Source organism: Erythrolamprus reginae, chromosome 9 (assembly GCF_031021105.1).
Source record: "Erythrolamprus reginae isolate rEryReg1 chromosome 9, rEryReg1.hap1, whole genome shotgun sequence".
Classification (NCBI taxonomy): Eukaryota; Metazoa; Chordata; class Lepidosauria; order Squamata; family Dipsadidae; genus Erythrolamprus; species Erythrolamprus reginae.
The window spans coordinates 26,538,027-26,565,683 of record NC_091958.1 but is presented as its reverse complement, the minus strand read 5'-3'; the positions used below and the strand labels follow the sequence as shown (position 1 = coordinate 26,565,683).

At 47.2% G+C, this 27,657-nt stretch overlaps 2 protein-coding genes across 4 annotated transcripts in view; one reads left to right on the top strand and one right to left on the bottom strand.

Annotated features, from left to right (window-relative positions):
• Positions 1-10,239, bottom strand: part of LOC139172502 (cyclic nucleotide-gated channel beta-1-like) — a 43,000-nt gene extending 32,761 nt beyond the window's left edge. Inside the window, exons 1-9 of the mRNA XM_070761651.1 lie at positions 10,229-10,239; positions 8,331-8,457; positions 5,686-5,913; positions 4,979-5,012; positions 2,010-2,064; positions 1,048-1,171; positions 898-937; positions 736-811; positions 376-457 (exon numbers count right to left, since the gene is read on the bottom strand). Of these exons, the coding sequence (XP_070617752.1) occupies positions 376-457; positions 736-811; positions 898-937; positions 1,048-1,171; positions 2,010-2,064; positions 4,979-5,012; positions 5,686-5,913; positions 8,331-8,457; positions 10,229-10,239 (777 nt within the window). The remainder of the gene's footprint in view (positions 1-375; positions 458-735; positions 812-897; positions 938-1,047; positions 1,172-2,009; positions 2,065-4,978; positions 5,013-5,685; positions 5,914-8,330; positions 8,458-10,228) is intronic.
• Positions 10,240-13,440: 3,201 nt separating this feature from the next.
• SPMIP8 (sperm microtubule inner protein 8) lies at positions 13,441-26,388 on the top strand. 3 transcript variants are annotated; one of them, XM_070760634.1, is made up of 9 exons: positions 13,441-13,688; positions 15,237-15,302; positions 17,008-17,252; positions 17,876-17,937; positions 18,191-18,365; positions 19,480-19,541; positions 21,166-21,230; positions 21,337-21,369; positions 23,453-26,388. In XM_070760634.1, exons 3-9 carry the CDS (start codon positions 17,030-17,032, stop codon positions 23,481-23,483), a joined length of 651 nt encoding a protein of 216 aa, XP_070616735.1. In that variant the 5' UTR covers positions 13,441-13,688; positions 15,237-15,302; positions 17,008-17,029; the 3' UTR covers positions 23,484-26,388. The 3 variants fall into 3 exon arrangements, with proteins under 3 accessions (XP_070616735.1, XP_070616734.1, XP_070616736.1); XM_070760633.1 differs by lacking the exon at positions 15,237-15,302; XM_070760635.1 differs by lacking the exons at positions 15,237-15,302; positions 19,480-19,541 and having other exon boundaries at positions 23,453-23,597.
• The last annotated feature ends 1,269 nt before the right edge of the window (positions 26,389-27,657 follow it).

Here is a 27,657-nt window from a genome sequence, read left to right as displayed (position 1 = left end):
TAAATTATTAAAGACCCACCTATGTTGTCAGGCATGGGGAAATTGAGCCCCTGGGTTTATATTATTTATGTAGGGTATGTGTTGTATGGTTTTAATAACGGGTTTTTAGATGTTTTTTAAATATATTAGATTTGTTTACATTGTTGTTGTTGTGAGCTGCTCCAATTCTTTGGAGAGGGGCAGCATATTAATAATAATAATAATAATAATTATTATTATTATTATTATTATTATTATTATTATTATTATTATTATTATCATCATTATTCCGAGATGATTTTTCTATTCCTATGGATTTTTGCTTGAATGTACCGAACAGTTCTTGATTTCCTGGCTGGATAAATTAGACGGTGCATTTGCCTCCCTTGCACTCACCTCGGCTTTCCTCTTGTTCTCTGGCTGAGGCATTAATTTTTCAAATCCTTCTATCAGCCAAGTGAAGACTTTCCCCCCATTTCTGGAAAGACAGAAGAGCCCTGGTTGAGGCAGCTCCCCCAGGTGTTGGGACTCAGGGCCTCGGGCTGCGATCAACAAAAGAGATCCCAACCCAGACCCCCACACACACCCCTTTGCCCTCTCCTGCAGCTACCATGCTAGACGTGGGTGGTGGGCTCCCAAGCAACCACGGACATCCCAGGGGCCGTGGAGCTGCATTTGCCTCGGAAACAAGAGCACCGCGTAGGTCTGACTTGGAAGGTTTCTTTCTTTCTTCATCCGAGCCCAGAGGAAGCTTACGTGTTAACTGGGGCACTGCTGTCACTGCTGGATGACTGTACTTCGGACTCCTCTTCGGACTCCAGGACTGTGATGGCTGAAAAGGAGAAATGCAGCCAAGAGCTCTAGAAGTCTGGGCAGGCCACCTGCCTCTTCCCAGGAAGGCACCTGACCGACATTTACCTAATTCCTCCTCTTCTTCCTGGAAGCTCTGGATCTCTGTCTGGACACAGACAAAAAACAGCTCTTGTTACCACCAGCACCAGGATTCCCGCCAGGAATTCAACCTTCGGAGAGGGAGTCAAAGAGGGCAAACGGCGCGTCCTGCCTCACCTCATCTGGAACATCAAAGCTGGCCTCCAGGGTCTTTGCATCTGGGACCTGGGAGCTCTCTGGCAGCTGTGGGATCGTCTTCTGCAGCCTCTGGGAGAGCCAGAAGAGCAGCCCCGGGCCGGCCCTGGGAGAAAGCAGGAGGAAGCTGGGGTGGAAGCACCAAGGACCAGAACAACACAGCAGGCAGTTGTTGTGAGTGCTCCTTGTCCACCTCAGATCATGTCAGATTCTGAGGACCTTGGGCCAGGGGGGTTGCCAGAGGAAGCGGAGAGCAAGAGTGAGGGAGAAAGTGAACTGAGGGAGCCTGAGGAACCACTAGAGGGGGCTGATGTGACAATGGGGGAGCGGTCCCAGTCAGAGGATGAGGAAGACATGAGAGTGGAAAGTCAGTGGATAGACCCTCGCTATAGGAGATTGCTCAGAAGGCAAAAAGAGTTACAGAGTAAAAGGTATTAATTCACAACCTTAGCTCTTTGAGGTGTGATGTCACTTCCAGGCATTTTAAGGAATGGGATTGTGGGAAATGGGGCATGGAGACTCAACACCGTTCTACGAAAGAGATGTGAAACTGGGGGGGGGGGTGCTTGAACGAAGTTTTAAAACCACGATTTCTGCTTCAAAAAGACAATCCATGTTGGACGCTGTGCTAGGGAAAACCTTGGTGAGCAGACACACACGTTTAAGTAAATGAATTGGGCTTTATCTCAGGAATGCAGATAAGAATGAGTTTCTGGCACTCCTCTGGGACATAGATTACAGCTAGCTCTAAAGAGATACATAACTGCTTCTGTGCTGTTTTAACCCTGCGTTTCATTCATGTATGCTTGATTTTGAATAAAGAGCAGAGGCTGATCCAGATTGAACAGAATCCACACTGTCCCTGCAGATGGTCCAAGGGGCCTCTGGGGAAAAGAGTAGCCTCTTTAGCCACTGGGGATTCCTGAAAAGGAAGCAGCCAGTACCTTTCCCTCAGCAGCCATAGCTCCACGGTGCCCAGGCCTTCTTCTGGGATGGACGCTGTATGGAGAAAAAAGAGAAGCTGTTGAGTCTTTGGGGTGCCAGTGGCTCTTTGCTGAGAGGGCATCAGGGAGTTTGTGAACCTTTGTGGTGAAAGATCACATTTAAAGAAGGAGTGTTTGCAAAGAAAAAGCTGTTTGCCAGAAAATAAAGTTTATTTGCAAAATGGAAAGGTTCCTGTTGCAAACGTTTGTTATTGCAGTAGCAGAGACAAATGGTTGATAAGACAGTGGGGCAAGTCAAACCATTGTTAAGAATTATAAATTGTTTTTCAGAATGGTTCCAGCTGCTCGAGATGCAGCAGCCTTGGCAAATGGCCAGAAGGCTAAAGTCATTGGAAGACGCAGTGTACGAATTCCATATCTGGAATCAAGGTTTAATGTTGTAGTATGTGTACCTGAAATGGAGCATAATTTGCTGAGTGTCTCTAGTTTAGACACAGAATTTGAAATCACATTTGTAAGTGGGACGTGTCTCATAAAGAGAAATGGGATTGTATGTGCACAGGGCATAAAAGAGTTCAATGTGCGCAGACATTTAGAAACGTTGCAGAGCATGATTCATGTGTTCATCCTTTACATGGGAAGGCTTGGCCATGCCAGTTTCAGAGTTTTGCAAATGATGCAACAGTTTGTAGAAGGGTTAAATTTAAAGGGATGTAAGGCATATTTGGACTGTGCAGTATGCAACACATCGAAGTCCAAGGCATTCCCAGTGATCAAAAGTCACACAAGGCAGACAACAAGCGCTCTAGAGCTGGTACATGCAGATGTGGTTGGGCCAATGCAAGCCAGTTTAGAAGGAGCAAAGTGTGTGCTGGTCATTGTAGATGACTACAGCAGGTTTAGGTTCTGCTATTTACTAAAGAGTAGGGCAGAGGTGCTACAGAAGTTTAAGCAATGGGTAAACTTCGTAGAAAGAAGGTATAAACAACAAATATGCCAGTTGCAAACTGACAGAGGTTCAGAATTAATGTCAACAAGTTTTCAACAATGGGACAGTTGGGAATTAATTAATTAATTAATTAATTAATTCGACTTCAATGCTGCCCAATCCCGAAGGACTCAGGGCGGCTTACAACAATAATAAAGATACAATATAAATAGATACAAAGGGATAAAGGAAGTCGAATATTTTCTAAAACATTATAAAACTAAAACCCCATAAAAAGTTATTTAAAAAGGCAGTCACAGTCATACACATGTACACCATTCATAAAATTGGCCATCCAGGATGTAAATTTATGTCCCCCAGGCCTGCCGACAAAGCCAGGTCATTGTGGCCTTACAAAAGGCCAGCAGGGTGGGAGCAGTACGGACATCAGGCGGAAGTTGGTTCCATAGAGCTGGGGCAGCCACAGAGAAGGCCCTCCTCCATGGTCCTGCCAAGCTGCATTGACCTGGAGGAGGCCAACTCTGGGAGATATGCGGCAAGAGACGGTCGCGTAAATAGTCTGGCCCTGAGCCATATAGGGCTTTATATGTAATAACCCACACCTTGAATTGTCCCCGGAGACTAATAGGAAGTCAGTGCAGCACACGGAGCAAAGGTGTTATATGGGTGTACCGAGGTAAACCCATGACAGTTCTCGCAGCTGCATTCTGGACTATTTGCAGTCTCCGAACTCTTTTCAAGGGTAGCCCCATGTAGAGCGCATTGCAATAATCAAGATGGGAGGTGATGAGGGGCTGAATGACTGTACAAAGAGAGCCTCCTGGTCCAAGTAGGGAATGAAACACAGCAGCAGAGATCGGTGTTGCTGAGATGCAAAATGAAGTCTTACAAACCATAAAGGACTCAATGCTGGAGGATTCAGGTCCGAGCAGGTCATACTGGGGTGAAGCCATGTTGACTGCTAATTATTTAATTATTAGGCTCTGGAGTTCATCTATTAATGATACTCAATATAAAGGGCTGTATGGGAGAAAGCCATCTTTGGCACATTTAAGAGTTTTTGGAAGTACTGCTTGGGTGCATATTCCCAAGGCAGTTAGAAGAAAGAGACAACCTAGAAAGGCTAGAAAGCTCAGGTTTATGGGCAATGAGCCAGGTTCAAACTGAGAAGCTTAAGGCTGGACGTGGCTCACTCCCCACTCTGCTCTCTGCCCACTCTGCAGTCTCCGTGCTTGTGAATTCTGCTGAAATGAAACCAACTGTTCTCTGCTGCCTGTATCTGATTGAAGAATTCTACTTGCGGTATTGTAAATATATATATATATATTATGTTTATAAAGAAATTATTGAATCCAGCTGAATCAATCATCTGTGTGGACTTCTGGTTTTGATTTTGCAACAAATTTTTATAAGCACAGCCAGGACCTGGCCTCATCCAAAGTGGATTTTGAGGTCTGCAGTGTGAGCGACTATTTCAATCCCGTTCATTGTGCTATATTTTTGCCTGGAGGCACCTGAAAAGGATGGTAGAAAGAGCAGATCCTGAGCGACGTAGAACTGACGTGAATTGGCCTTCAGGGACATCCCTGCCTAAAGTGTGACTGAGATGTGACCATCAGGAGTTGCCAGTCCCTTCCATCTTTCTCCCTGTCTGAAGAAGGAAGATTAAGGGAGTACTGCAGAATATTCTTGTAGCTCTGAAGATTTTTGTAGGTGAAATACACAACTCCGTGGTATGAGGAAATTGCAATCGCCCTTTGAAAATTTTTTAAAGATGCTGAAATAATATCAGGGTGAAAGGGCTCACCAGATCTCGCGTGAATAAGTAAATATTGCTCCCCAAACTGGGGAGGGGGAGACCCAAAGAGGGAAAGTAGTGTGTGAATCAAGGGTGGCTCTTCCCTATCAGGACCATGCGGAACACATCCTGTGGGACTGACAGAGGGACAAGGGCTACGCAAGGATTTTGAGGGCAGCACCTGGCACAGCTGACCCAAGTTTTGATGGGGAACTGAATTACCTTCTGCTGGGTTGCAGCAATCTCCTTCTGGCAGCTTTAAGGAAAGAATGAATTACATGAAACATCAAGCAGTGGAACATGGAACAGCCAACAGGAGGCCCTGACTCCATCCTTGCCAACCTGAGTGAATTCTGCAGAGCTTCCTGAGGACATCCACCCTTGAGAGCTGCCCCGGGTTTTCGGAGAGGGGCAGCATACAAATCTAATAAATTATTATTATTAAATTATTATTATTGAGGGAGGGAGGCCAATCTTGTTAGCCCTTTAAGGCAGATCAGGCCAGGAAACCAAAATCATACAATGCAAGACTATTTTTATTATAATCAGAGGTGGGCTGCTAAGATGGAACGGTCACGTGTGCTCGCCCCCCTGGCTCTAAGTGCTAGCAGAGTCTACTGCACCTGTACAGGTAGCAAAACCCTAAATCTTCGCAGAGTTTTTTTCCATTGCTCTACTTGCTCTGAATGTTTCTTTCCAGATGCTAATGAGGTTCCCAGCTCTTACTGGCTTGCAAGCTCTTTCATTGTTACTCTCTCCAAATAATTTTTTTAAAGCCCTAACCAGGGGATATAACAATGTGCTGAAGCTGACCAGACTAAGGATGCTAGCCAGATGAACACCTGGTAAGCGGATTCTTTTCCCTATTTTCCTCCTCAAAAACTATACTCTGAAAATACGGTAATGGCTACTTCAAGGCTGCCGCTCACCTTCTTGGCAAGTTCTGGCCTGTCCACAGCTGCACCCTGTTCCACTGGGGCATCTTTCTCTTCCACCACAGAGACATGGATTTTCACAGGAGGCTGGGGTACCACCTTCTCAATCCAGTCGAACATCCTGGCACTGACCGAAGGCTGAATCAAGGGCAGGGGGCAGCGTTGACCCAGGAGAGACTCGGAAACTGGGTGATCAAGAGAAGCTCCGAGATCCAGAAGGGACTGGAAAAGAAAGCCCAGGGGGAGGCACGTTGGAGGAGAGACCAATGGTGGGCTTGGTTCAGAGGACCCCCGATGCTAGGCCTTCCTGCATCCCTCTTACAGTCTCCTAGAAAGACAGAGCTGGCTGCAGAGACTGTTCCAAGGGGCAGCAGCCTCAGTGAGGGATCCATGCTCTGCCATTTTTGGATCAGGACCTGCAGAGGCCCCGTCAAGACACCTGGGATGCCTTTGCATAAGCTGCCAGCAAGCCCTGCTCCACCCACCAGAGGTCATTTGGCTTCAGGTATCCATTCCAGCCCCACTTAGAATCTGTCTCCAAGACTAGGGAGGTATTAACACTACAATGCCCTGGTCAGACAACACCTGGAGTATTGCATTCAGTTCTGGTCACCGCGCCTCAAAGGAGACATAGAAACTCTGGAAAGGGTACAGAAAAGAGCAACCAAAATGATAAGGGGACTAGAAACCAAGACGTATGAAGAGAGGCTGCTGCAAGTGGGCATAGTTTAGCCAAAAGGAGGGCCAGAGGGGACATGATAGCAGTGTACAGGTACTTGAGAGGTTGCCACAGAGAGGAGGGGGTCACACTATTTTCCATGGCACCAGGGGGCCAGACGAGGAACAACGGATGAAAGCTGACCAAGGAGAGATTCAACTTGGAAATAAGGAAGAACTTCTTGATGGTCAGAGCGATCAAGCAGAGGTTGTGAATGCCCCAACTCCAGACATTTTCAAGAGGAGATTGAACTGCCATCTGGCTGGGGAGGTGTAGGGTTTCCTGCTTGAGCAGGGGGTTGGAGTGGATGACCTGCAAGGTCCCTTTCAACCAAACCAAACCAAACCAAACCAAATAAAACAAAACGATCAGGGGTGGGCAAAGTTGGCTCTTCTATGACTTGTGGACTTCAATTCCCAGTTGAATCCAGCCAATCATGCTAGCTCAGGAATTCTGGGAGTTGAAGTCCACGTGACATAGAAGAGCCAACAGCCTAACCCTGTTGTGGGTCAACTGCCCAGAGGGCAGAGGCCGCTCTATGGAGCCCACCAGGAGGCAATGCCCATTGATGGAGAAACAACTGGGGTTTGTTCCAGCACCACCAGCTCCAGTCTAAAATGTTTGGAGTCCTTTCCACAACCAAACAGCCAGCCCCAGCTGCCACTCCCACACCCTCCATGCCACCACTGGCTCTTTCACCCACTGGGGCAAAGGGAGGAGTTGGGTGGCAAGAGAAGAGGTGACACCTTGCTTCACCTCTGGAAAGAAAGTCTCTCCGAAAAAAAGGGGGCCAGGGCTCCTCTGCCATCCATGACACTGAATAACGGACTCGCCACGGGATCGCCAACCAGAATCTCTTCAGCTAAGCTCTACAGAACCATTTGGGGTTCTAGTGCTTCCATCATGGGATGCATTCAGATGGCAGCTGGAGAGCATTTGCTGGGGAGGTTGGGATGCCTACAGGAGAGGCTGGGTGGGGATTGCAAGGACAGACAGACAGACAGACACACAAACTGTACATGCAGACAGATGCAGAGAGATAGGGGGTGGGTGGTGAGAAATACGATGATCAAGGCCAAAAGACAGGCTCAACTGTTATGATGGCTAAAGGCAGCTTCCCATCTGCCTCCCCTGCACAATGATCTGTGGTCCTCTTAATTTAAACAACAACAGAGTTGGAAGGGACCTTGGAGGTCTTCTAGTCCAACCCCCTGCTTAGTCAGGATACCCTACACTACTTCAGACAGATGGTTATCCAACATCTGCTTAAAAACTTCCATTGTTGGGGCATTCACAGCTTCTGGAGGCAACTTCTGTTCCACTGAGCAACCGTTCTGACTGTCGGGAAATTTCTCCTTAGTTCTAAGTTTAGTTGTTTAGTTTCCACCCATTGCTTCTTGTTCTACCCTCAGGTGCTTTGGAGAATAGCTTGACTTCCTCTTCTTTGTGGCAACGCCTGAGATACTGGAACACTGCTATCATGTCTCCCTTGGTCCTTCTTTTAATTTAATTTAATTTCATTTATTGTACTGTATTCCTATGCTTTCCAATTCCTGAAGGACTCTGGGCGGCTCACAACAGGATACAGAAAGTATATAGGTCACCAAAGCATTCCACCCAGCTCATCCCCTGCACGTGGGGAGCAAATCCCAGCCCTCCCCTCTCCCTGGAAAAGTGCTGGTCGGGGCGGCAATATTTCCCCCTCTTCTCCCCGTGTCCAGGTGCAAGAGCTGGGCCCCTAAAACTGGCCAAAAGTGGTTTGGTCAGCTGCTGATGCTTCAACAGGTGATGGGGCTGAACCCGGAGGTGTGGGGGCTACTTGGAAACCCAAGCTCCCCACTTCCTGGGAGGGCCGGGGATGAGCCCCAGGGACCTGGGAAGGGGTGGGGGCTCCAGGCTGTTCTGCCCAGGCCACACTTACCTGGAGCAAAGCTGAAGGGAGGCGCCTTCCCCCTTTCCTACCCGCAAAGGAAGAGACCAAGCGGGGCAGGTTAAGATGGCCGTCCGCCTCCTGCTGCTGCCTCCTGGAAAGAAGCAAAACAAGTGATCTGGGAAGCCAGCCGGGGCGGGGGATCAATTAGCTCAGAGCAGAGAGTGCAAATTGGATTAAAGCAGCGGGCTTGGGCTCAAGGCCCAGAGGGATGCACTTCCCCACCTCCTTAGCCCCCACCCCACCCGTGTAAACAACAGCCTTGTGTAGGACGCGGTCAGAGGGTTCCAAGGAAGGCCCCCAACAAAAGGCCTGAGATGCAGTCTGCAGGCGAGGGAAGCAGGGCGCGCATTGCAGGGAGCATTGCAAGAGGGAATCCAAGGGCCCCTGACAGGGAGCCTCGATGTCAGCTTTCAGAGGACTTAGAGGTTTGGAATATGTTTTACTACTGGAATGTACAACAGAGGAAAAAGAGGATTCATTCATTCATTCATTCGGGATTGGGCAGCATAGAAGTCAAATAAATTAAGTTAAATTAAATTTATTTAGATTTCTATGCCGCCCTTCTCAACCGACTTAGGGCGTCTTACAACAGAATAAATACAAATGCAAAAACGTTTAAGAAATCTAATATTAAAAATCTGCAAAAATCTAAAATTTCCGGTCACAATTCAAAGTGTTAGTTATGACCTACAAAGCATTACATGGCACCGGACCAGAATACCTCCGAGACTGCCTGCTGCCGCACGAATCCCAGCGACCAATTAGATCCCAAACAGTTGGCCTTCTCCGGATCCCGTCAACTAAACAATGTTGTCTGGCGGGACCCAGGGGGAGAGCCTTCTCTGTGGCAGCCCCGGCCCTCTGAAACCAACTCCCCACAGAGATTAGGACTGCCCCCACCCTCCTCGCCTTTCGTAAGTTATTAAAAACTCATCTTTGCCGCCAGGCATGGGGAAACTAATACACACCCCAATTGTCAAGGCTGGTGTATGGTTTGATTGGTTGTGTGATTATTTTATTTTATTATAAGAGTTTTAAATTGTATTTTAAAATTGGATTTGTACACTGTTTATGTTGTTGTGAGCCGCCCGAGTCCTTGGAGAGGGGCGGCATACAAATCTAATAAATTATTATTATTATTATTATTATTATTATTATTATTATTATTAAAAAACCCTTTTTCCTAAAAAAAAACCCAGCCATCCACATTCATCCAACTGGATTCAGCCATTCACAACATCGGCCGTAGTTAGTTCTGGACACTACTGTATAAGGATGTATAAATGTACATATTTATCATTATAATTGTAAGTGAAAATAAACTTCTCAATTGAAAAAGAAACTGTAAAGAAAGTACAGTTAACTTTCTTGTGTATAAATGGAAACTTAACATCAATGCAATTTACTATAGAAATATTATAAAAGTTGTTACGTAAATGTGTTGTTTGTATTGTACTATCTAAATGTTTGTATTTCAATGTTTTAAATGGTTTTTAAAAAATATTTATAATCAATAATTTCTTTCTTTCTTTCTTCTTCCTTCCTCCCTTCCTTCCTTTCTTAGGGCAAAGCCCCTTTCTAATACTCTCAGGCTACCTGGATTTACATCAGCTCCCCCCCCTCCCTCTGTAGGTGGAAGTCCGCTGAACCACTCCCCGATAATCCAAGGATTTTGGCTGTTGCCTTGGTTGCTAAGAGATGAGGCCTTTTGCACACTCAGCAAATTGCAACTGGCTTAGAGTGCTGCTTCCAAATCAGAGTAACGCACAACATAAAAACAAGAGCGTGCAATCCATTAGAACCAAGGAAATGCAAAATAATTTTACAGGATCCAAATAGAGAACATCACAGCCAGGGGAGTCCTAGATGCCCTCTTGAAGACCTACCTGGTTTTCATGGTCTTTTGGAATGCCAGCAGGGAGACATGGATGCATACATACAAGGGTCGCCCAGAAACTAATGCACCACTCTTTTCTCTCTCAGTCTACAGTAATGGTACGAATGCGAAATTTTAGATATACATTATTTGAATTGTCAGGAGTGTGTGGTGTAAATTTTGCATTTCTTCAGACAGCGTAGCTGCACACAGTGTTTCGAAATGGCGTCTGTAAGTGATGGACGTTACAAGCAGCGTGTCGTCGTTGAATTTCTCACTGCAGAGAAAGAAACTGCTGGGACCATTAACAATTTGTGTACAGTTTATGGAGAATCTGCAGTCAACAGAAGTACGGTTAGTCGCTGGGCACAAAGGGGGAGGCCATTAGAAGAACAGAAGAACAGAGGGTGAGGCCATTAGAACAAGGAGTGGTACCGACAGGGCATACACGCCCTTGTGTCTCACTGGAGGAAGGCCATAGAAAAAGACGGAGATTACGTGGAAAAATAGGGAGCGCAGAAGAAACATCATTCTTACTTGTGTGTAAGTTTCATTGTGTTCAATAAATAATTGTTGAAGAAAAAAATGGGGTGCATTACTTTCTGGGCGACCCTCATACATATCAAATGTAGGGTTACATTTGTAGACTTGCATCGTCAGTTGACTTACATCGTAGGAAGTTAGCACCTATCCCTCTCCTAGGAAAATGAAATATTCTAGGGAATATTAAAAAGGCAGAATATTACTCCTGCCTGGATGAGAAAAGGAGAAATATGCTCTTAGAAAGCAGCTCCCACCTTTACTAATAGCCCCAGAAAGCCTGGGCCAGCCTACCTACAACACAAAAGACCTTCACCTTCAGGACAGGATTAGCCCTCATACCAGGACAAAGCCACAATAAGAATTCCCCAAAGGCCCGTCATTACATCATTACCCAGCAGCAAGATTCAACCAGGCCTGGGACTCAAGACAACCTACAAAGTTACCCCTGCATAGCCCCATGGGAGTCTGAGAACCAATCAGAGTACATTTCTTACACAGGAAGCTCCGGGGGGGGGGGGGCAAGAGAGGGTATAAAATCTGTCGCTTTTTCTCACCCGTGTGCTCCAATTTTTGCCCAGGACCTCGAACTATGTGGTACGGTCCAGCACTAAACCATTTTTCCAAATAGCCTCCATTCAACATACATTCATTCATAGGCCCAGGTGTGTCTTCAAATTGTCATGAAGGCAATGAGGGTGAGGGCGGTACAAATCTCCAGGGGGAGCTGATTCCAGAGGGCCGGGGCCCCCACAGAGAAGGCTCTTCCCTTAGGCCCCACCAAGCCACATTGTCTTGTTGACGGGACCTGGAGAAGGTCGACTCTGTGGGACCTGACCGGCCGCTTGGACTCCGGTGGCAGAAGGTGGTCCCACAAGTAATCTGGTCGGATGCCATTTGTAGAGCTTTATAGGTCATAACTAACACTTTGAATTGTGCCCGGAAACTGATTGGCAGCCAATGCAGTGTATGGAGTGTTGGAGAAACATGGACATGCCTGGGAATCCCATGACCATTCGTGCGGCTGCATTCTTGCACGATCTGCAGTTCCCAAATGCTCTTCGTTTTGTTTTGGCCAAAAATAAAATCTGCTTCTTTTTGCAACTCTCATCTCAAGTGTCTTTCTCTCTTTCGAATCTCAGTGGCTCTGGGAAACCTCTGGGACATTAAAGTGGAATAATGTAGACCAATGATCATTTAGCCACCCAAAGTCCCTTCCCACAGATACCCTGTCTTCATGTTCTTTATTTCCACAACTTCACTTTCTTTTTCTTCCTTTTAGTTACTTATAGTTGTTATAAACAACACAATTTGGAAACTTCGGGAAACATCTGAATATGACATTTGAGTGCTACGGGGGAGCGGGAGCTTAGTTCAGCATTCCTAGAAACACTGATCTACTAACTAGAGCATACAAAACATTCGTCAGACCAATTCTTGAACACAGCTCACCTGTATGGAATCCACACTGCATAACAGATATTAATACAATTGAAGGAGTCCAGAAATACTTCACAAGACAAGTCCTCCACCCCTCTTCACACAACAAATTACCTTACTCCTCCAGACTTCAATTATGTTTAGAAAATTTACAACTACAAGAATTACGTATGCTCAAAACTGGAAAAGTCAAGAACTCCCATCAGAAAAGCAAATACCGGTAATATAAAAAATCTATAGGTCCGCAGAGATGGACGAGATGACAATAGACATCAAAGGCACGAAAGTAGATGAAAGAAACAAACTTTGGGATAAATGGTCCAACTGGATTGAGAAGAGAATATTTTAAAGAGATGACGAGAGATCAAAACATATTTAGATAATAACAAATGAAACATACAAATAGTAAAGTTTAATAAGTTAAATTCATTTTAGCTCTTCAAATTAGAAATTGTTGCATATTGATTCAGAAATGGGTTATGATCTGCATATGTATATGTTTTTTTCTTTTTACTATATTGGAAAATTTAAATAAAGCTTTTTTTTAAAAAGGACTAGCAGATATTGTAACTAAAATCTATGCCAGGATCCTCTTAGTTAAACTTGAGAAAAATGCATTCCTTGCAGAAGAACCAGAAGGTTTTAGGTAGAGTTAAAAGCGATATAGATTTTATAAGAAATAAAGTGTTAATAATCATTTTTTTAAAATTACAGCTACGGCGCCTTCGAACTGATTTAACCGTTGTTCATAAAATCATACATCACAATGTACTCCGTTAGCAACTACTTCACCTTTAACAACAACACCACAAGAGCACGCAATAGATACAAACTAAATGTAAATCGCTCCAAACTAGACTGCAGAAAATATGATTTCAGCAATAGAGTGGTCAACGCCTGGAATTCACTACCGGACTCTGTTCTTTCCTCCCCCAATCCCAAAACCTTCAACCTTCCATTATCTACAGTAGACCTCTCCCCTTTTCTAAGAGGTCTGTAAGGGGTGTGCATAAGTGCACCTTCGTTCCTACCGTCCCTGTCCTAATGTCTTTTCTAGCTCTACTTTATACTTATATTATGTTAAACCTACTACATTACTATATTTGCATGACAAATAAATAAATAAATAAAATAAATTCCTGCAAGGACAAGGGAGGGGCCCAGAGGCCTGGAGTGACCTGTCTGGGGTTGCCTGGAGACCTGGCGCTCTTGACCAACAATCCCTGGCTCCCTGAAGTTGCTATGGAGAGTGAGGCAGAAAGGTCGGAAGGCAGACCTGGCACCCAGCATGTGAGGGCTTGAGGGGACAGCACAGGACTCCACTTTTTCTGCAAAAGTTGGGTCCACACTTGGAGAGGACCGTGGTTGGCATTGCCACCCCAAGGCATCAAGGCCTCTGGAGCACCCGTCTCTGCTTCTTTCTAGCTGTCTGGCCTGCCTGGTCCTTCCTGACCTCGTTTACGCTGTGCAGTGACTGTCAAAAGATTTGGGTAAGCAGCATCCCTGCCAATGGAAGACCAGGGAAGAGAAAGGGTCGTTCTAAATGCCTAATAATAACAACAACCATATAGTGGTACCTCTACTTAAGAACTTAATTCGTTCCGTGACCAGGTTCTTAAGTAGAAAAGTTTGTAAGTAGAAGCAATTTTTCCCATAGGAATCAATGTAAAAGCAAATAATGTGTGGAAAGAAATAAAAGCTTAGAATTTGGGTGGGCGGAGGAGGAGGAAGAAGAGGAGGACAATCACTGCCCAGAGCGAAGGGAGCGTTTCTTTTCTCTGGGTGCTGGCAGAGGTTTATTCCCTCTCCAAGAGCCCAGAGAAAGGAAAATGCTCCATTTGCTCTGGACTGCCAAAGCCTCTTGAGCGCCACTGAAAGGCTTCTCTGGCAGCCCAGAAAAGCCCGAGATGGCCAGGATTAAATGGGGAATGGCAGGAAACTGGCCGGGCCTTCATGCTGCTCTCAAATTTCCCGAGAAATTTTTCCAGGCTCGGTTTCTTAAGTAGAAAATGATTCTTAAAAAGAGGCAAAAAAATCTTAAACACACGGTTCTTATCTAGAAAAGTTCTTAAGTAGAGGTTCCACTATATATAGAAAGCAATTCTCTTAACATTATAGTATCATCATTATTGTCGTTGTTGTCATTGTCGCTGTTGTTCAGAAACTCAGTCAAACATTTAAATTGTATTTGTCAAGGACCTGTGATAGGCAGATGTGGATTGCAGACATTAGTACAGAATGTAAGCCATTCTGAAGAAAGCTGCCTTTTGCAATTGACTGATGGCAAATTTGTTAATGCTGACTCCACTTGTTTTGGGACCTATCACTACTGCTACTGTCTTTGCTTTCTTTTGCCACTGTCACATTAATTCTATTTGCAGGACTTTGTACTTTGTGATTTTCTCCACTTTTATTCTGCCCAGGCACCGCTGTGTCCACTATCCTGACTTTTTTTATCTTTCTTATCAACAGTTGTTACATCTGGGATATTATGTGGTGGGTGGTTGTCTCTTTGAATTCTAAAGTTATCTGCTCACAATAATGTGAAGTCACAGCTGCCAGTCCTTTAGCTAGTGTCGGCCTTCTTACGCATCAGGTTCTTACCAAGAATCCTAGGATGTCATAATGATCAGCTTAGCATGAGTATGCATCCAAGCAGTATGTCCTTTCACCTGCTGTCAGTTGCGTATTTTGTCTAGCTGCTGTCCATGATTTTCTGGTATGGCACCTAGTGTGTCGATAACCACTGGGACCACTACAGCTGGCTTATGCCAGAAACTTTCAATTTAAATTTTCGGATCTTGATACTTCCTTTTCTTCTCCAATTGGTCATCTTCTCTTATATTATCCCCTAGTGTTGCCACACCGATTATCCAGACTTCCTTTTTTTCATCCAGAGTTATATCTGGTGTGCTATATACAAAGATTTTAATGGTTCTGTATTGAGAAATCCCATAATATTCTAACCTCATTTTTGACCACTTTTTCAACTCCATTTTCTCACAATGGCACACGATCATTTTTAATGGATGTTCCAGTGAAACATTTTGGCAATATGGGTTACGTTGCTGTTTATCATCAGTCTGTGCAATTTCTTGCATGAGGTAAATATGTAATCTACTGTTTCTTCTGCCTCTTTGCACAACTTGCACTTTGCAATGACAATGGTTTTCATTTCTGGCTTTGATTGCTTTAGTTCAAATAGCTTACTTTTGAGCAGCCAAAATCTCTTTTCAGATTCCTTTCTTAATGTTCCAGTCGTAAATCATTGCCATCCATTTTCTCTTTCATTGTTTGTAAAAAATTGGCTGCATTGTGTAATCGTTTTCCTGGCCACCATTATGTTCATGTTTTATTACATTATTTCAATGTTCAGGTTTTGTTTCCTGCACATGATTACCATTTCATATACCTGCACAAAACGTCCCCAGGGTGAAAAAAATACCACCACTGCTACTACTGCTTGTAACCTTTTCCCCAGTGCAGCAGTAGCTGAGTACCGTCCTCCTCCTGCTCTTCCTTCCAGCACTATTGCACTGAGATAAGGAGGCAGAGCTCACAGCAGGAAAGTTTTCCACAACCTGCCAATCACTAAAGTTGCAGGCAGTGGAAGAGTGATAGTGAGGACCGGCGCCCTGCCAGGCTGACGAGAGCTGCTGCCAGGACCGCATCTTGCCCCTCCCTGGAGGAAGACCATTCCCAGCTCTGTCAGGGAAGTGGGGAAGTGGAGGGGGTCACTGGGCCTGGCTGAGGTTCCAGAGAACTTTGTAAACGTCCCAGGATAACGTTCCTTGAACTGTTCCAACCGGTCTTCCTGAGCGATGCGGCACTCAAATGGAGAAAGAATGGCCTGGTGGGACATGGGAAACATAACTCTTCTCTCTTTTGGGCTGGCCAAATTTGCAGCAATGTCCTGTTGTGAGTGCTCCTTGTTCACCTCTGGTACTGATAGATTCTGAGGATGAGTCCGGCCAGTGGTGTTGCCAGCTGATGCAGAGGGTGAGAGTGAGGGCAAAATAGACCTGGATGAACCTGAAGAGCCACCAGAGGTGGCAGAGATGTCAATGACAGTAGAGTCTGATTTAGAGGAGGAGGAAGATCTGGAGCCTTTGCTAGATGCCCACTTTGGAAGGTTAAGAAAAAGACAGGAATACTTGTATGGAAAAGGGAAGTTGTCTTTAGTTTGTTAATTCTAAGGAATTGTTGACCACTTCCTAGAGGTATTTAAGGGTGGCGTACGGGTAATTCGGGATGGACTTACAATGTTTTGCAATGGAGTTGGATGATGATTTGAGGTCTCAACCAGGTTAGCTAGCCATCTGCTAAAAATCCTTGGAGAAAACATGCTGTCTGTTGAGATGCTGGGAAGGTGTAATTAGTAAGTCTATGAAATTGTAGACATCTTGTCTCACGAAAGAATGCACCAGTAGCTTTGCTCTTTGAAACAGATGTCCAAGTGCCGCCTCTGTGTTGGTTGAGGCAGGAAGGATTCCTTTAGGTCCCATTTGTTGGGGGTCGAGGGAAAGGGAGGCCTTCTCTTTCTGCTCAAGATCCCGATGGACAATTGGTGGACCACTGGGAGACACAATGCTACTTGATGGGCTTTGGCCCAATTCAGCAGGGCTCTTCTTAGGTTCTTATGATCTTTGGTGGCAGCCTCCCCACAGAACTGATATCTCTTAATTACCCTCGCTGAGAAACTTGCCAAGATTATCTCATGCATGACTTTGGCTTGTAAAAATGGGACTTTACATATAAAAAGGCTGATTGGAAAACACCAATGCATTGGATTCCTCCTTTGTTTTCAAGCGGTGTAGGCCCGGGATAGAACATGGCCCAGGCGCTGGACTTGGTCCCCTGGCCCCCAGATGCCAGCCCCGTCTACGCAGCTCCCGCCGTCCTCATCCCACTGGAGCCCAGGAAGACCATGTTAGCCGGAGTGAAGGACAACCTCTACCACCCCTGCCTGCCGACGCTGAGGCGCATGGACATGGACACGGTGGCCAACAGGCTCACTGACCAGCACTCCAGGACCAGCACCACCTGCTGCAAAGGTATCGGCCCGGCCGGACTCTCCAGGAAGAGGGCTGGCAATGGAGGGGGGGCTGTACCTTCTGAGTCTCCAGGCTTGTAGAACTGGGGCTTTTGCTCCAGCCCAGCAACTGGACCGGATCTCCCAGAGGGTTTGATGGGACCTTCTTTCAAGGGGGGGGGGTCAAGGCTTAGAAGTTGAGTTGGTGGACCCCTAACCTGTGGGGGGGTTTTGGGGGGTGAGGGGGGTTTCTTTTCTAAATGGGCCAGGCAGAGGTGGACTGCTAAGGTGGGACGGTGATGTGTGCTCGCCCCCGTGGCTCTGAGTGCGAGTGGAGTCCAGTGCAATTGTGCTACTACACCTGGGCTGGGAGTGAAATCACATGTGGACAGGCAGGTATGGCAAGAGCGCCCATGCGTGTCCGCGTGTAATTTCACTACCTGCCCAGGTGCAGTGGCAGAATTGCGCTGGACTCCGCCAGCCATCAGAGCCCCGAAGGGGAGAGCACACGTCCCCATTCCCGCTGAGCAGCCCCCCTCTGGGGCCAGGCCTCCAAGGCCCCCTCGGGGGAAGCAGCCGGGGGTCTTGGGGCGTCCTTCCCAGAGCCCCAACCCGCCCCTTCTCCTCTCGGCTCTTCTTCCGCAGAGGACTTCCAGAGGGCGACCTTCACCGTGGGCGGAATGCCCAGCATGTCCGTCCCGTCCCCGGTGAGTCCTGCCCGGTGGGTCGGGAGGGCGAAGAAGCCTGGCCCGGAGAGCAACGCCGCTGCCCCGGCCGCGTCGTCGGTTTTCTGCTCTCAGCGCCTCGGAGCGCGTTTTCCCCATGCGCTCGAGGCTGCCACCTGCCGGGGGAAGCCCCGCGTCGACGGAGGGGCCGGGCGGGCGGACCGTGGGGCTTCCCCCTCCCGCGCATCCCCGGGAGCTCTGCTGCAGCCGCCCGACTTCCCTCTCTCTCCGGCAGGGCATGTCGGAGCTGCGTAGGTCGCTGGTCGGCCAGTACCGGGCGGGGAAGCTGGCGCCGCTGCCTCCCAGCATCAACCAGGAGGAGTGGCCCAGCTATACGCGCGCCCTGCAGGACTGGTCCCGCTTCGTCTCCGAGGCCCGCGAGATGCCGCTGCCCGGCCGCGACGGCAAAGGTAGGGCGGGCGGGCGAGGAAGCTCCGAGCAACCTTCCGCCAGGGACGCGGAGAGGCTTCGGGACGCCAAATCCTGCCCGGATTCCGAGGCTCTTTCCTGGGCGGGAACGAGGCGGAAAAAGTCGTCTGGAGCCCGGCCCACCCTTCCCCCTCGCTCCGCCCACCTCTTCGCCCACCTTCCCCTCGCGCCCATCCTCGCCCCGCCCCGCCCCTCTGAGGCTCCGTTGAGAGCAGATGGGTGAGGCAGCCCCTTCTCCTGCCCCCCCACCCCCCATGACCGGCTGCTGTGCTTCCCTCCTCCCTCACCATTGGGACCCTCCCCCAACTCTTCGCCCTCCTTGTGGGGGGGTGGGGGGTGCGGGAGGGGACCTAGCAGGCGACTGCAACCCTGGTTTCTGAGCCAAGCTCGGCTCTCTTGGGTCAAGGGCGCCTGGCAGGGAGAGCCCCCACCCCCGTCCCCACCTTTCTGAGCCAGGGGAGGGCGTGGCTGGGCTGTGTCTAGGTTCCTCCACCAGGGGGCGCCTTTCCCCTACTTGCCAACACTACTAAACACCCACTAGCACTGATGCTGTTCCCTAGTTTGTGTAATGAAATGTCTGCAATCTCAAAGAGTGGCAGGGACTCCTCAACCCTGAGCGACAGATATTCTCCTTATATTGGTCTTTTTCTTTTCCTTTCCTTCTTTTCCTTTCCTTTCTTTTTCCCCTTTCCTTCTTTTCTTTTGCTTCTTTTCCGCCTTTCCTTTCCTTCTTTTCTTTTCATTCTTTTCATTCCTTTCATTTTCTTTTCCTTTCCTTCTTTTCCTTTCTTTTCCCCCTTTCCTTTCCTTCTTTCTTCTTTTCCTTCCTTTTATCCTTTCTTCTTTCCTTTCCCTCTTTTCATTCTTTTTCTCCTTTCCTTTCCTTTTCCTTTCTTTTCTCCTTTCCTTTCGTTTCCTTTCATTCTTTCTTCTTTTCCTTCTTTTCCTCCTTTCCTCTCCTCTTCTTTCCTTCTTCCTTTTCTTTTCCTTCTTTTTATCCTTTCCTTCTTTCATTTTCCTTTTCTTTTTTCCCTTCCTTCCCTTTCTTTTCCTTTCCTTTTTCCTCTCCTCTCCTGTCCTCTTCATCATTCTCAGTTCTTGGCTTCAGCTGTTATGCCGTCAGATACTTAAAACCAGACGTCACTCAAACCTGGAGGGTAAGCAAGAAGTTCTCCTTGTGTGAGGAGGGTGTTCAAAAGACAATTTTTAAAGGGCAAAGGGCACCTCTGTCAGGGGAATGCAACTTGATTGCGATTGAGGCAATTGATCGCAAAGTGGTTTGTGGCAAGCTTGGAAAAAGGAGGTTTGGTTTTCAATCCCACTTTTGGACCCTCAATTCCTTAAGAACAGTGGGGATAGTAGTGTAATTATTTCCTCTAGTCTCGGTTTGTTTTGTTGGCCAGGAAAGGGCTCTGTTAGCCAAAGAATTGCCAAGACCACAATTTATTTATTTATTTGATTTTTATGTGGCCCTTCTCCTTAGACTCAGGGCGGCTTACAACATGTTACCAATAGCACTTTTTAACAGAGCCAGCCAATTGCCCTCACAATCCAGGCCCTCATTTGACCCACCTCGGAAGGATGGAAGGCTGAATCAACCTTGAGCCAGTGATGAGATTTGAACCGCTGACCTTCAGATCTACAGTCAGCTTCAGTGGCCTACAGTAGAGCACTCTACCCGCTGCACCACCCCAGCTCTATGTGGACACGACTCCAACGTTTAGATCCTAATATTTTAATTGGACATTTTTATTTTGTAATCAAAATTACATTTTTCAATCTACTCTTTATCAGAATAGACTGAGTTTATACTATTAATTTGTGGCAGAAAAGTACAATGCACATTTTTTTAAAAAATACAGAGTAGAGTGGAATAGAATGGAATAGAGTTGAGTTGAGTTGAATAGAATAGAATAGAATTCTTTATTGGCCAAATATGCTCTTTCTAATGAAGATGATTGAAGGTGAGGAAAGAGAGCTGTTTTCTCACCTTCAATCATCTTCATTTTTATTTCATTAGAAAGAGCATGTTTTTTTCCTATCATATATGTTGTTTTTGTGATGGTTTCTTTTCAAATAAGGCTACAAAAATCAGTCAAGTGGACACCTGGTCCACTTGACAAAGAATGGGCCATTTGTCTTTAGTGCATAAAGGAAAATATACATTTGAGAAGAATCATGAGGTAAAAAGCACTTCACTATTGTCACAGGGATCAAATAAGCAACGAGGGAACAATATTAATAAAAATCTTAAGGATACAAGCAACATGTTACAGTCCTACAGTCCTAAGTGGGAGGAAATGGGTGACAGGAATGATGAGAAAAAACTAGTAGTAATAGTAGTGCAGACTTAGTAAATAGTTTGACAGTATTGAGGGAGTTATTTGTTAAGCAAAGTGATGGCATTTGGGGAATTGTGTCTGGTTGTCTTGGTGTGCAGTGCTCCGTAGCAGCATTGAATGTTGAATGTTATGTATGGTTGTTGTGTGAGTGGGTATAAGTGGTCTTTTTAACAATACTGGGTTTTATAAATGAGCACACGTAGTTTTTTAAATTAATTGGATTTAGATGATTATATTGTATTTTGTTGTTGTTGTTGTTGTTGTTGTTGTTGTTGTTGTTATTGTAAGCCACCCTGAGTCTTCGGCATATAAATCCAATTAAATAAATAAAAATAAATAAATTTTGAGGGTAGTAGTTGAAACAATTTATGTCCAGGATGTGAGGGGTCAATTTTTCCATTTTTTCTCACAGCCCTTTTTCTGGTTTTTTTCCTGCTAGTATTGCCTCAATCAGAATCCCAGCCTGGATCGATACGGACCGAAACCTCTTCCTTACAACACCGTGTAAGTATGGCCCTTGCGCTGCCCCTTGCCTGGGGCTCATCCTATACACACACACCCCTTTGTGACTTCCCAGCAACTCACGTGATGTTCTGCTCTTTGGTTACAGGAACACCTACAGGAGCTTTGGGACGGCCTACAGGTACCGGACTCTTCAGGGGAACCAAAAACAGTGCGGGCAGCGGGAGGCCTCCAACTCTCTCCTCAGCAGGGAAGGGCCTCAAATTTTTTTTACTATCACACTGTGGGCGTGGCTTATTTTGTGAGTGTGACTTGCTAGCCATGTGACCAGGTGGGAGTGACTTGATCATGTGATCAGGGGTGGCTTAAAGATCATGTGACTGGCTTAAAGGTGGCCATCTTGACATCACTCGTGTCAAGGTTTTGGGTTAGGGTGCCTGGCCTGGCCCCCCCTCAAAGAGATCCAATTTCCCTTACTGTTACTGAATATCCAAAATATACTCTTTAATTCAATGTATATATGCCATATGTGTACATACATATCACACACAGGCACACAAAAATATACATTGTCATATAAACTATGTGTATGTACAACACACACACACACACACACACAGCTCTTCTAAAATTATGTTCATTCAACCTCATTTACTGCAATAGGGAAAACATACCCAGAGCCCAGAAGGGGGAAAAAGAAAAAAAATCAACATTTTTCTGCCTACCTGACGTACCCATAGGAGCCCATCACTGCTCCACAGCCCCAGGTGGAATTGGTTCTTAGAGGAGGTGGCTGGAGAGTTGCAAGAATTGTGAGGTTGTGAGTGCCACAACATATTCAAGAGGAGATTGGACTGCCATCTGGCTGGGGAGGTGTAGGATTTCCTGCTTGAGCAGGGGGTTGCACTTGATGACCTGCAGGGTCCCTTTCAACTCTAACCCTCTTCCATTTCAGACAAGTGACTCTCCAGTCTCTTCTTAAAAACCTCCAGTGATGGAGTAGCCACAATGTTTGACAGCAAGAGAGTGCAAAAAATGTCAGGGTCGCAGGCTGGGCTGCTGTGGAGAACGTTCATCCTCCAGGCTGTTCAAAGGAATGTGTTGGACAGAGCTACTTGGCCCATAACCTGTTGGGCAGAGAGAGTTTTGCAAACATGGAAGTTAACCCACCAAGTAGCCATGGTTAACCACTATACAGCAGCAGGCTTTCTTGTAAAAATATATTATTTACTTCTTTTATTAAACTGCTCTAAATAAACTATTATACAATACTTTCATATAACTCTTACAATATCCACCACTGCAACCACTAAGCACTAACCACTAAACTACAAACCCCTCACTACTATAACAAACCACTCTGTAAGAAACCACACCCATGCAAGGGTGTCCCTCCTTATATAGGATACAGCCAATCAGGTTGCAGCACAATTAGCAAACCCATGATTACATGCTGATTATGGCTCACATCAGCCTCTCCCAAGGTTACAAACCACTGCCTTGCATTCTGATATTACCTTCAGAAATGGACTTATTTCTGACAGAATGTGCCACCCCGAGGAGGCTGCCTGCCCGGGAGAATCTCAGAGTGGATGGTTCCCACATGGAGAATCACCTGCTCCCCCGTCATTCCCTCCTCGGACTCTTCTGCAGTGATCCCAGAGTAGCCAGGGCCGTCTCCAGCCTGGGGAGGGATCCATGGGGAAGATCCTCAAGGAGCCCTAGCACAGTGGTCCCCAACGTTTTTTCCACCAGGGACCGGTTTCAGCAAGACAATTTTTCTCTGGCCCAGTGGGGGCGGAAAGGGGCGTGGTTGGGGGCGGGATTAAGCATGGGGGTGCTGGTCCTCCCCGCCCCTCTTTCCCGCCATCGTCCTGTGGCGGGCAGAACCTGCCTCCCAAGCCCTCTTGCCCAGCGGGAGCTAAGCGCTGGAGAGAGGGGTCAGGCTGGCCCTCCTGCCTCCCCCCAGCCAAAAACGCAAAAGCGCCCCGCGGCAGAAGCCAAAAGAGGCTTGAGCCTCTCGGTCCTTCCCGCCCCTCTGTTCCATCCATCGTCCTGTGGCCGGCAGAACCTGCCTCCCGAGGCCTCTTGCCCGGCGGGAGGCGAAGTGCTGGAGGGAGGGGGTGGCGGCATGAGGGCCGGCAGCTGCTGACTCCACGGCCCGGTGCAACGTGCCCCGCGGCCCGGTACTGGTCCACGGCCCGGTGGTTGGGGACCCCCGCCCTAGCAGATGTGGAGCCAACCTGTGTCCTTCTTCCTTTCAGCCGCTCTCACTACCTTGAGCCCTGGCACTAAGGAGCCGTGAGGAGGAGGCCCGGCGCCTGCTTTGGAACCTGCAGAAACAATAAAAGCTTCTAGCTGCCTCCAGGAGACGTGGCCGAGGAAGGCATCTCCCAGGCAGACAAATCATGTTTTCGACCTTGTGCTTTAAGCAGCCTAAATTTTTACTGCCATACTGTGGGTGTGGCTTACTTTGTGGATGTGGCTTAATGGTCATGTGACTGGATAGGAGTGGCTGGCTGGCTGGCCATGTGACCAGGTGGGAGTGGCTAGAATGATCACCATCGTTCAGGTGAACTCAAGTCCTCGACTTACAAGCTTACCAGTGTCGCTCGCTAGGGTGACAATTTGTTTTGCGTTTCCTGCACTCTCCTTCCTGGGTCGCCCCCACGCCTCAGGCTGGGTAGCTAGGGGAAGGGGTGCTGCCAGAAGCATAAATGCTGCCAGCGCCACTTCCACCCATGCCTTCTGCTTGCACCTCAGGTGGGAGGTGGCCGCGTGAGTCTGGAGGGGAGCCGGGCAGGAGAGAGGGGAGCTCATCCGAGGCCAGGAAGGAGGAAAGAGGAAAAAAGCAAGGAGAGCAGACACAGCAGCAGGGGGGAAAAAGAGAGCCAAGCCAAGACCAGTAATCCAGGAAGTGACAGCTGCCGATCAGCTGGAGCTGCACACGCATCTTCATTTCCGCCGCTGGAACTGTGTTCCACCCCGTCCTGCCTGCTGCCCACCCCTGGCTTTAAGTCTCAAGGTTGCAAAGGGGGAAGGCCGCCGGCTGGGTCGTTTCTCCTGCCCCCCCAACCCCTCCCCACGAGGTCTGATGCAAAGAGCATCCCCAGCATCAAAGCACCTCCCGAAACAAACTCGGATCTCACCAACCTATAAAAGCCGGCCTCTTTCTTTCAGCACATGGGAAATTGGGGGGACTAAGAAGGCCTTGTTCTCATTTGGAGCTCACACAGGCATTTCTGCCACAAAGCCAAAGCAGCTCCGTGTGTTTGTTTCTGTGTGTGTGTGAACATCCAAGGCCCAAAGACGGCTCTCCAGAGCGACCCAGGAATGGGACCCTGCTCAGCAGATGCAAACCCAGTGAAAACGGTGAGGCCATCGGCTGCATCCATGTAAGGCCCTCAACAGTTTACAGATGGTCCTTATCTTACAAGCATTAGTTTAGTGAGTGTTCAAAGATAGGATGGCACCAAAAATAGTTATTCATGACTGGTCCTTGCACTTACACTCCTGGCATTTCCTGTCCTGCAGGTGCCCTAAACGAGGCTGTTTTCTCCAAAGGAGCAGCTCTGCAGAATAGTAGCATTTCAGGCTTTGTATTTCAAATTGTTTTAAGTGTGTGTCATCTACGGCAGTGTTTCCCAACCTTGGCAACTTGAAGATATTTGGACTTCAACTCCCAGAATTCCACAGCCAGCAAATGTTGAAGTCCAGATATCTCCAAGTTGCCAATGTTGGGAAACACTGAGTAACTCTGGAGTCTACCAGATTTTTGATGTTCTATTCCTGGCTTGTTTCTTGATTGCAGAAACATCCACCCGAGGCTGCTACGTTAACTGTGCATACTTCAACCTTGGAATTGTATTGATAGACATATTGCCAGAGGTGGGCTGCTAAGGTGGAATGGTGATGTGTGCTCGCCCCCGTGGCTGATTGCTAGCGGAGTCCAGCGCCATTCTGCTACTGCACTTGGGCAGGGAGTGAAATCGCGTGCGGACATGCAGGTGCGCCACATGCTGCCCAGGTGCAGTAGCATGATTGCGCTGGACTCTGCTAGCACTCAGAGCCATGGGGGCGAGCACGTCACCGTTCCACCTGAGCAGCCCACCTCTGCATATTGCCCCGATCTGACCTAGAAAAGGCGCCATTTCAGATACAGTACTGCAGAAACACCAGGACTCTGAGCCTGCATAATGGCATATGTGCCTTCTGCAAGCTACCAAATGTTGGTCTTGGCATCAGTTTGGGACAAGCCCCCTCCCACGTGAGACACATTCTTACTCTCCAACTGTGAAAACAGGAAAAGGATGCGTGGGGCAGTGGTGAAATTTACTTACCTACCAGTTTAGAAGCACATAATTTGTGTGCATGTTCACATCCCATTGTCCCTCATGCTTTTTCACACTCTGCGCATGGGCAGGCTTTGCACATGCACAGGATTAAAAAAATAAAATGTCCAAATCACCAGTGGCCACCACTATCGGTATGTCTAGTGGTAGCATTTCACCCCTGGGGTGGAGGCAGAAACAGATGTGCTGCCTGCACTCTAGGGATCTGTAGAATTAATATCCAGATACTTTTCTTCTTGACAGAAGCCTCCTTGCTCTGCAACAACTGTCTTATTCAATGTATGCTGTTCTTGAGATGCTGCTTTCAACAGAGCTGGCATTTTGCCCATCCAATTCCCCCATTCTGATGCTTAACATTTGCACTGCATGCACCCACAGGAGCCCAGTTTAAAACCTAGCCTAGGCCTACAATTCTTGGGCAAATTCAGTGCCTCACGTCTGGCCTAAGGGGTGTTGCAACAGATAAATAGAATGAGGGAGTTCTGACTCTTGGCAAAAGAGTGTACAGTATTTATTTTTTTTAAAAAAATGGAATATATTGGGAAATCTGCCCTGGAGGCAGTACAAGTGTTATTTCCTTTCCAAATAACGTCTAGAACCCAGGAAAGATTATTTTAATAGAAAAGCAAAGCACCAAGAACTTTTGTATCTGTTTTGTATCTGGACATGGGACCCCAGTTGTATGAAGGAGCCCATCTGTCGGTAGTGTTTGACACTTCAGCTGCTACATATTTAAAATTTTATATCCTTTGTTGGAATGCTTTTAATTGATTTTAATTTTGTTCGTCATCCATCTGCTCCCTTGAGATGAGTAACCACAGAAAATAAATCTAAGCAAGCCAAATTCATTTTTTACGGGATGATTTGTTGTTTATAGTTAAGGAGATGAACTGAGAAATCTCTTTCTAGTGATTCCTGTGTACTGAAAAGGAAAGCGCCCCTCCTAGCCATCGTCCTATAGACCTCTGGCAAAGGACGGGGTGGAAGGTCTTCCCCTGAAGCTGCAAGAATGTCACCGTTTCTCCTCCATAAATAGGGTAGTGATTCTGCCCAGGAGGGTAACAGCAAGGGAGAGCCGGCCTCTGTGCCCCAGATGGAAAGCCAAGGCCATTTGGCTGACCACAAAAACCCATCTGTTAGACACACGATGGAGGGTCATCCTTAAAACTCTGGTTGATGGAAGGCCGTGGATGGTTTCCCATCAAAACATTTGGGATCATGTCATTTTGGGGTAATTTTCATTGGATTTTCTATGGTTTACTGTTTAACCCTTCGGCATTACAAGTCCAGGGTTTTTCCTCTGCTTAAATCCTTCCTTCAGACCCCTCTGTTCATTGAACAATATAAAATATAATAGATGATAGACAGTGTATATAGATATATACAGTATATCATACATATCTATGGGGTATCTATAGGAAATGTATACTATATTGTTCGCTGCACACTAAGAGGTCCCACAAAAGGATTGAAGCAGAGGAACAACCAGGGGCTGGTAAGGCCCAAGTCTTGCTTGAAGGTCCAGAGGGCATCCTGCAAGGGGGAGCCCAGTGTAAATGGCTGGGATTGGGCTCCATGCTTGAGTTTGCCTGCCCATGCAAGCAAGTCTCCTCAGGAACTGTAGTTCCAAAGACAAGAGGACTCCATGGGCCTTTGTGCTTGGGATTGCAAGCTCCCAGAGACCCATAAGAACCTAAGAAGATCCATGCTGAATGGGGCCAAAGCCCATCGAGTCCAGCGTTCTGTGTCCCCCAGTGGCCCCCCAATTGTCCATTGAGATCTTGAGCAGAAAGAAAAGGCAAGAGCCTCCCTTTCCCTAGACTCCCAAATGGAACCCAAGGGAACCCTGCCTGCCTTCACCAACATAGAGGCGGCACCTGGACATCCATTTCAATAACCAGAGTGCCTCTTGCTTCCTGAACGCTAGAAAATACAGCTTCCTTCCCCAAATGGCATGTGACTGCCAGAAAGGAGGATTCCCTCTGCTGGGACCAGTCTGCAGAGCCTACAGGACAAAGGCCGTTTCCCTGGAGAGACAGGCCCTGCTTTATAGCACAGCGGCTACCAACTGTGGTCTATAGATCACACATTGGTAGTCGGCAGAAAAATTATTTAAA

Excerpts from the sequence above, each read along its gene's own strand:
- SPMIP8 (XM_070760633.1), top strand. The coding sequence starts at position 17,030 with ATGGCCCAGGCGCTGGACTTGGTCCCCTGGCCCCCAGATGCCAGCCCC. Across the intron at positions 17,253-17,875 it reads CAGCACCACCTGCTGCAAAG|AGGACTTCCAGAGGGCGACC; the intron begins GTATCGGCCCGG and ends CTTCTTCCGCAG. Across the intron at positions 19,542-21,165 it reads ACGTCACTCAAACCTGGAGG|TATTGCCTCAATCAGAATCC; the intron begins GTAAGCAAGAAG and ends TTTTCCTGCTAG.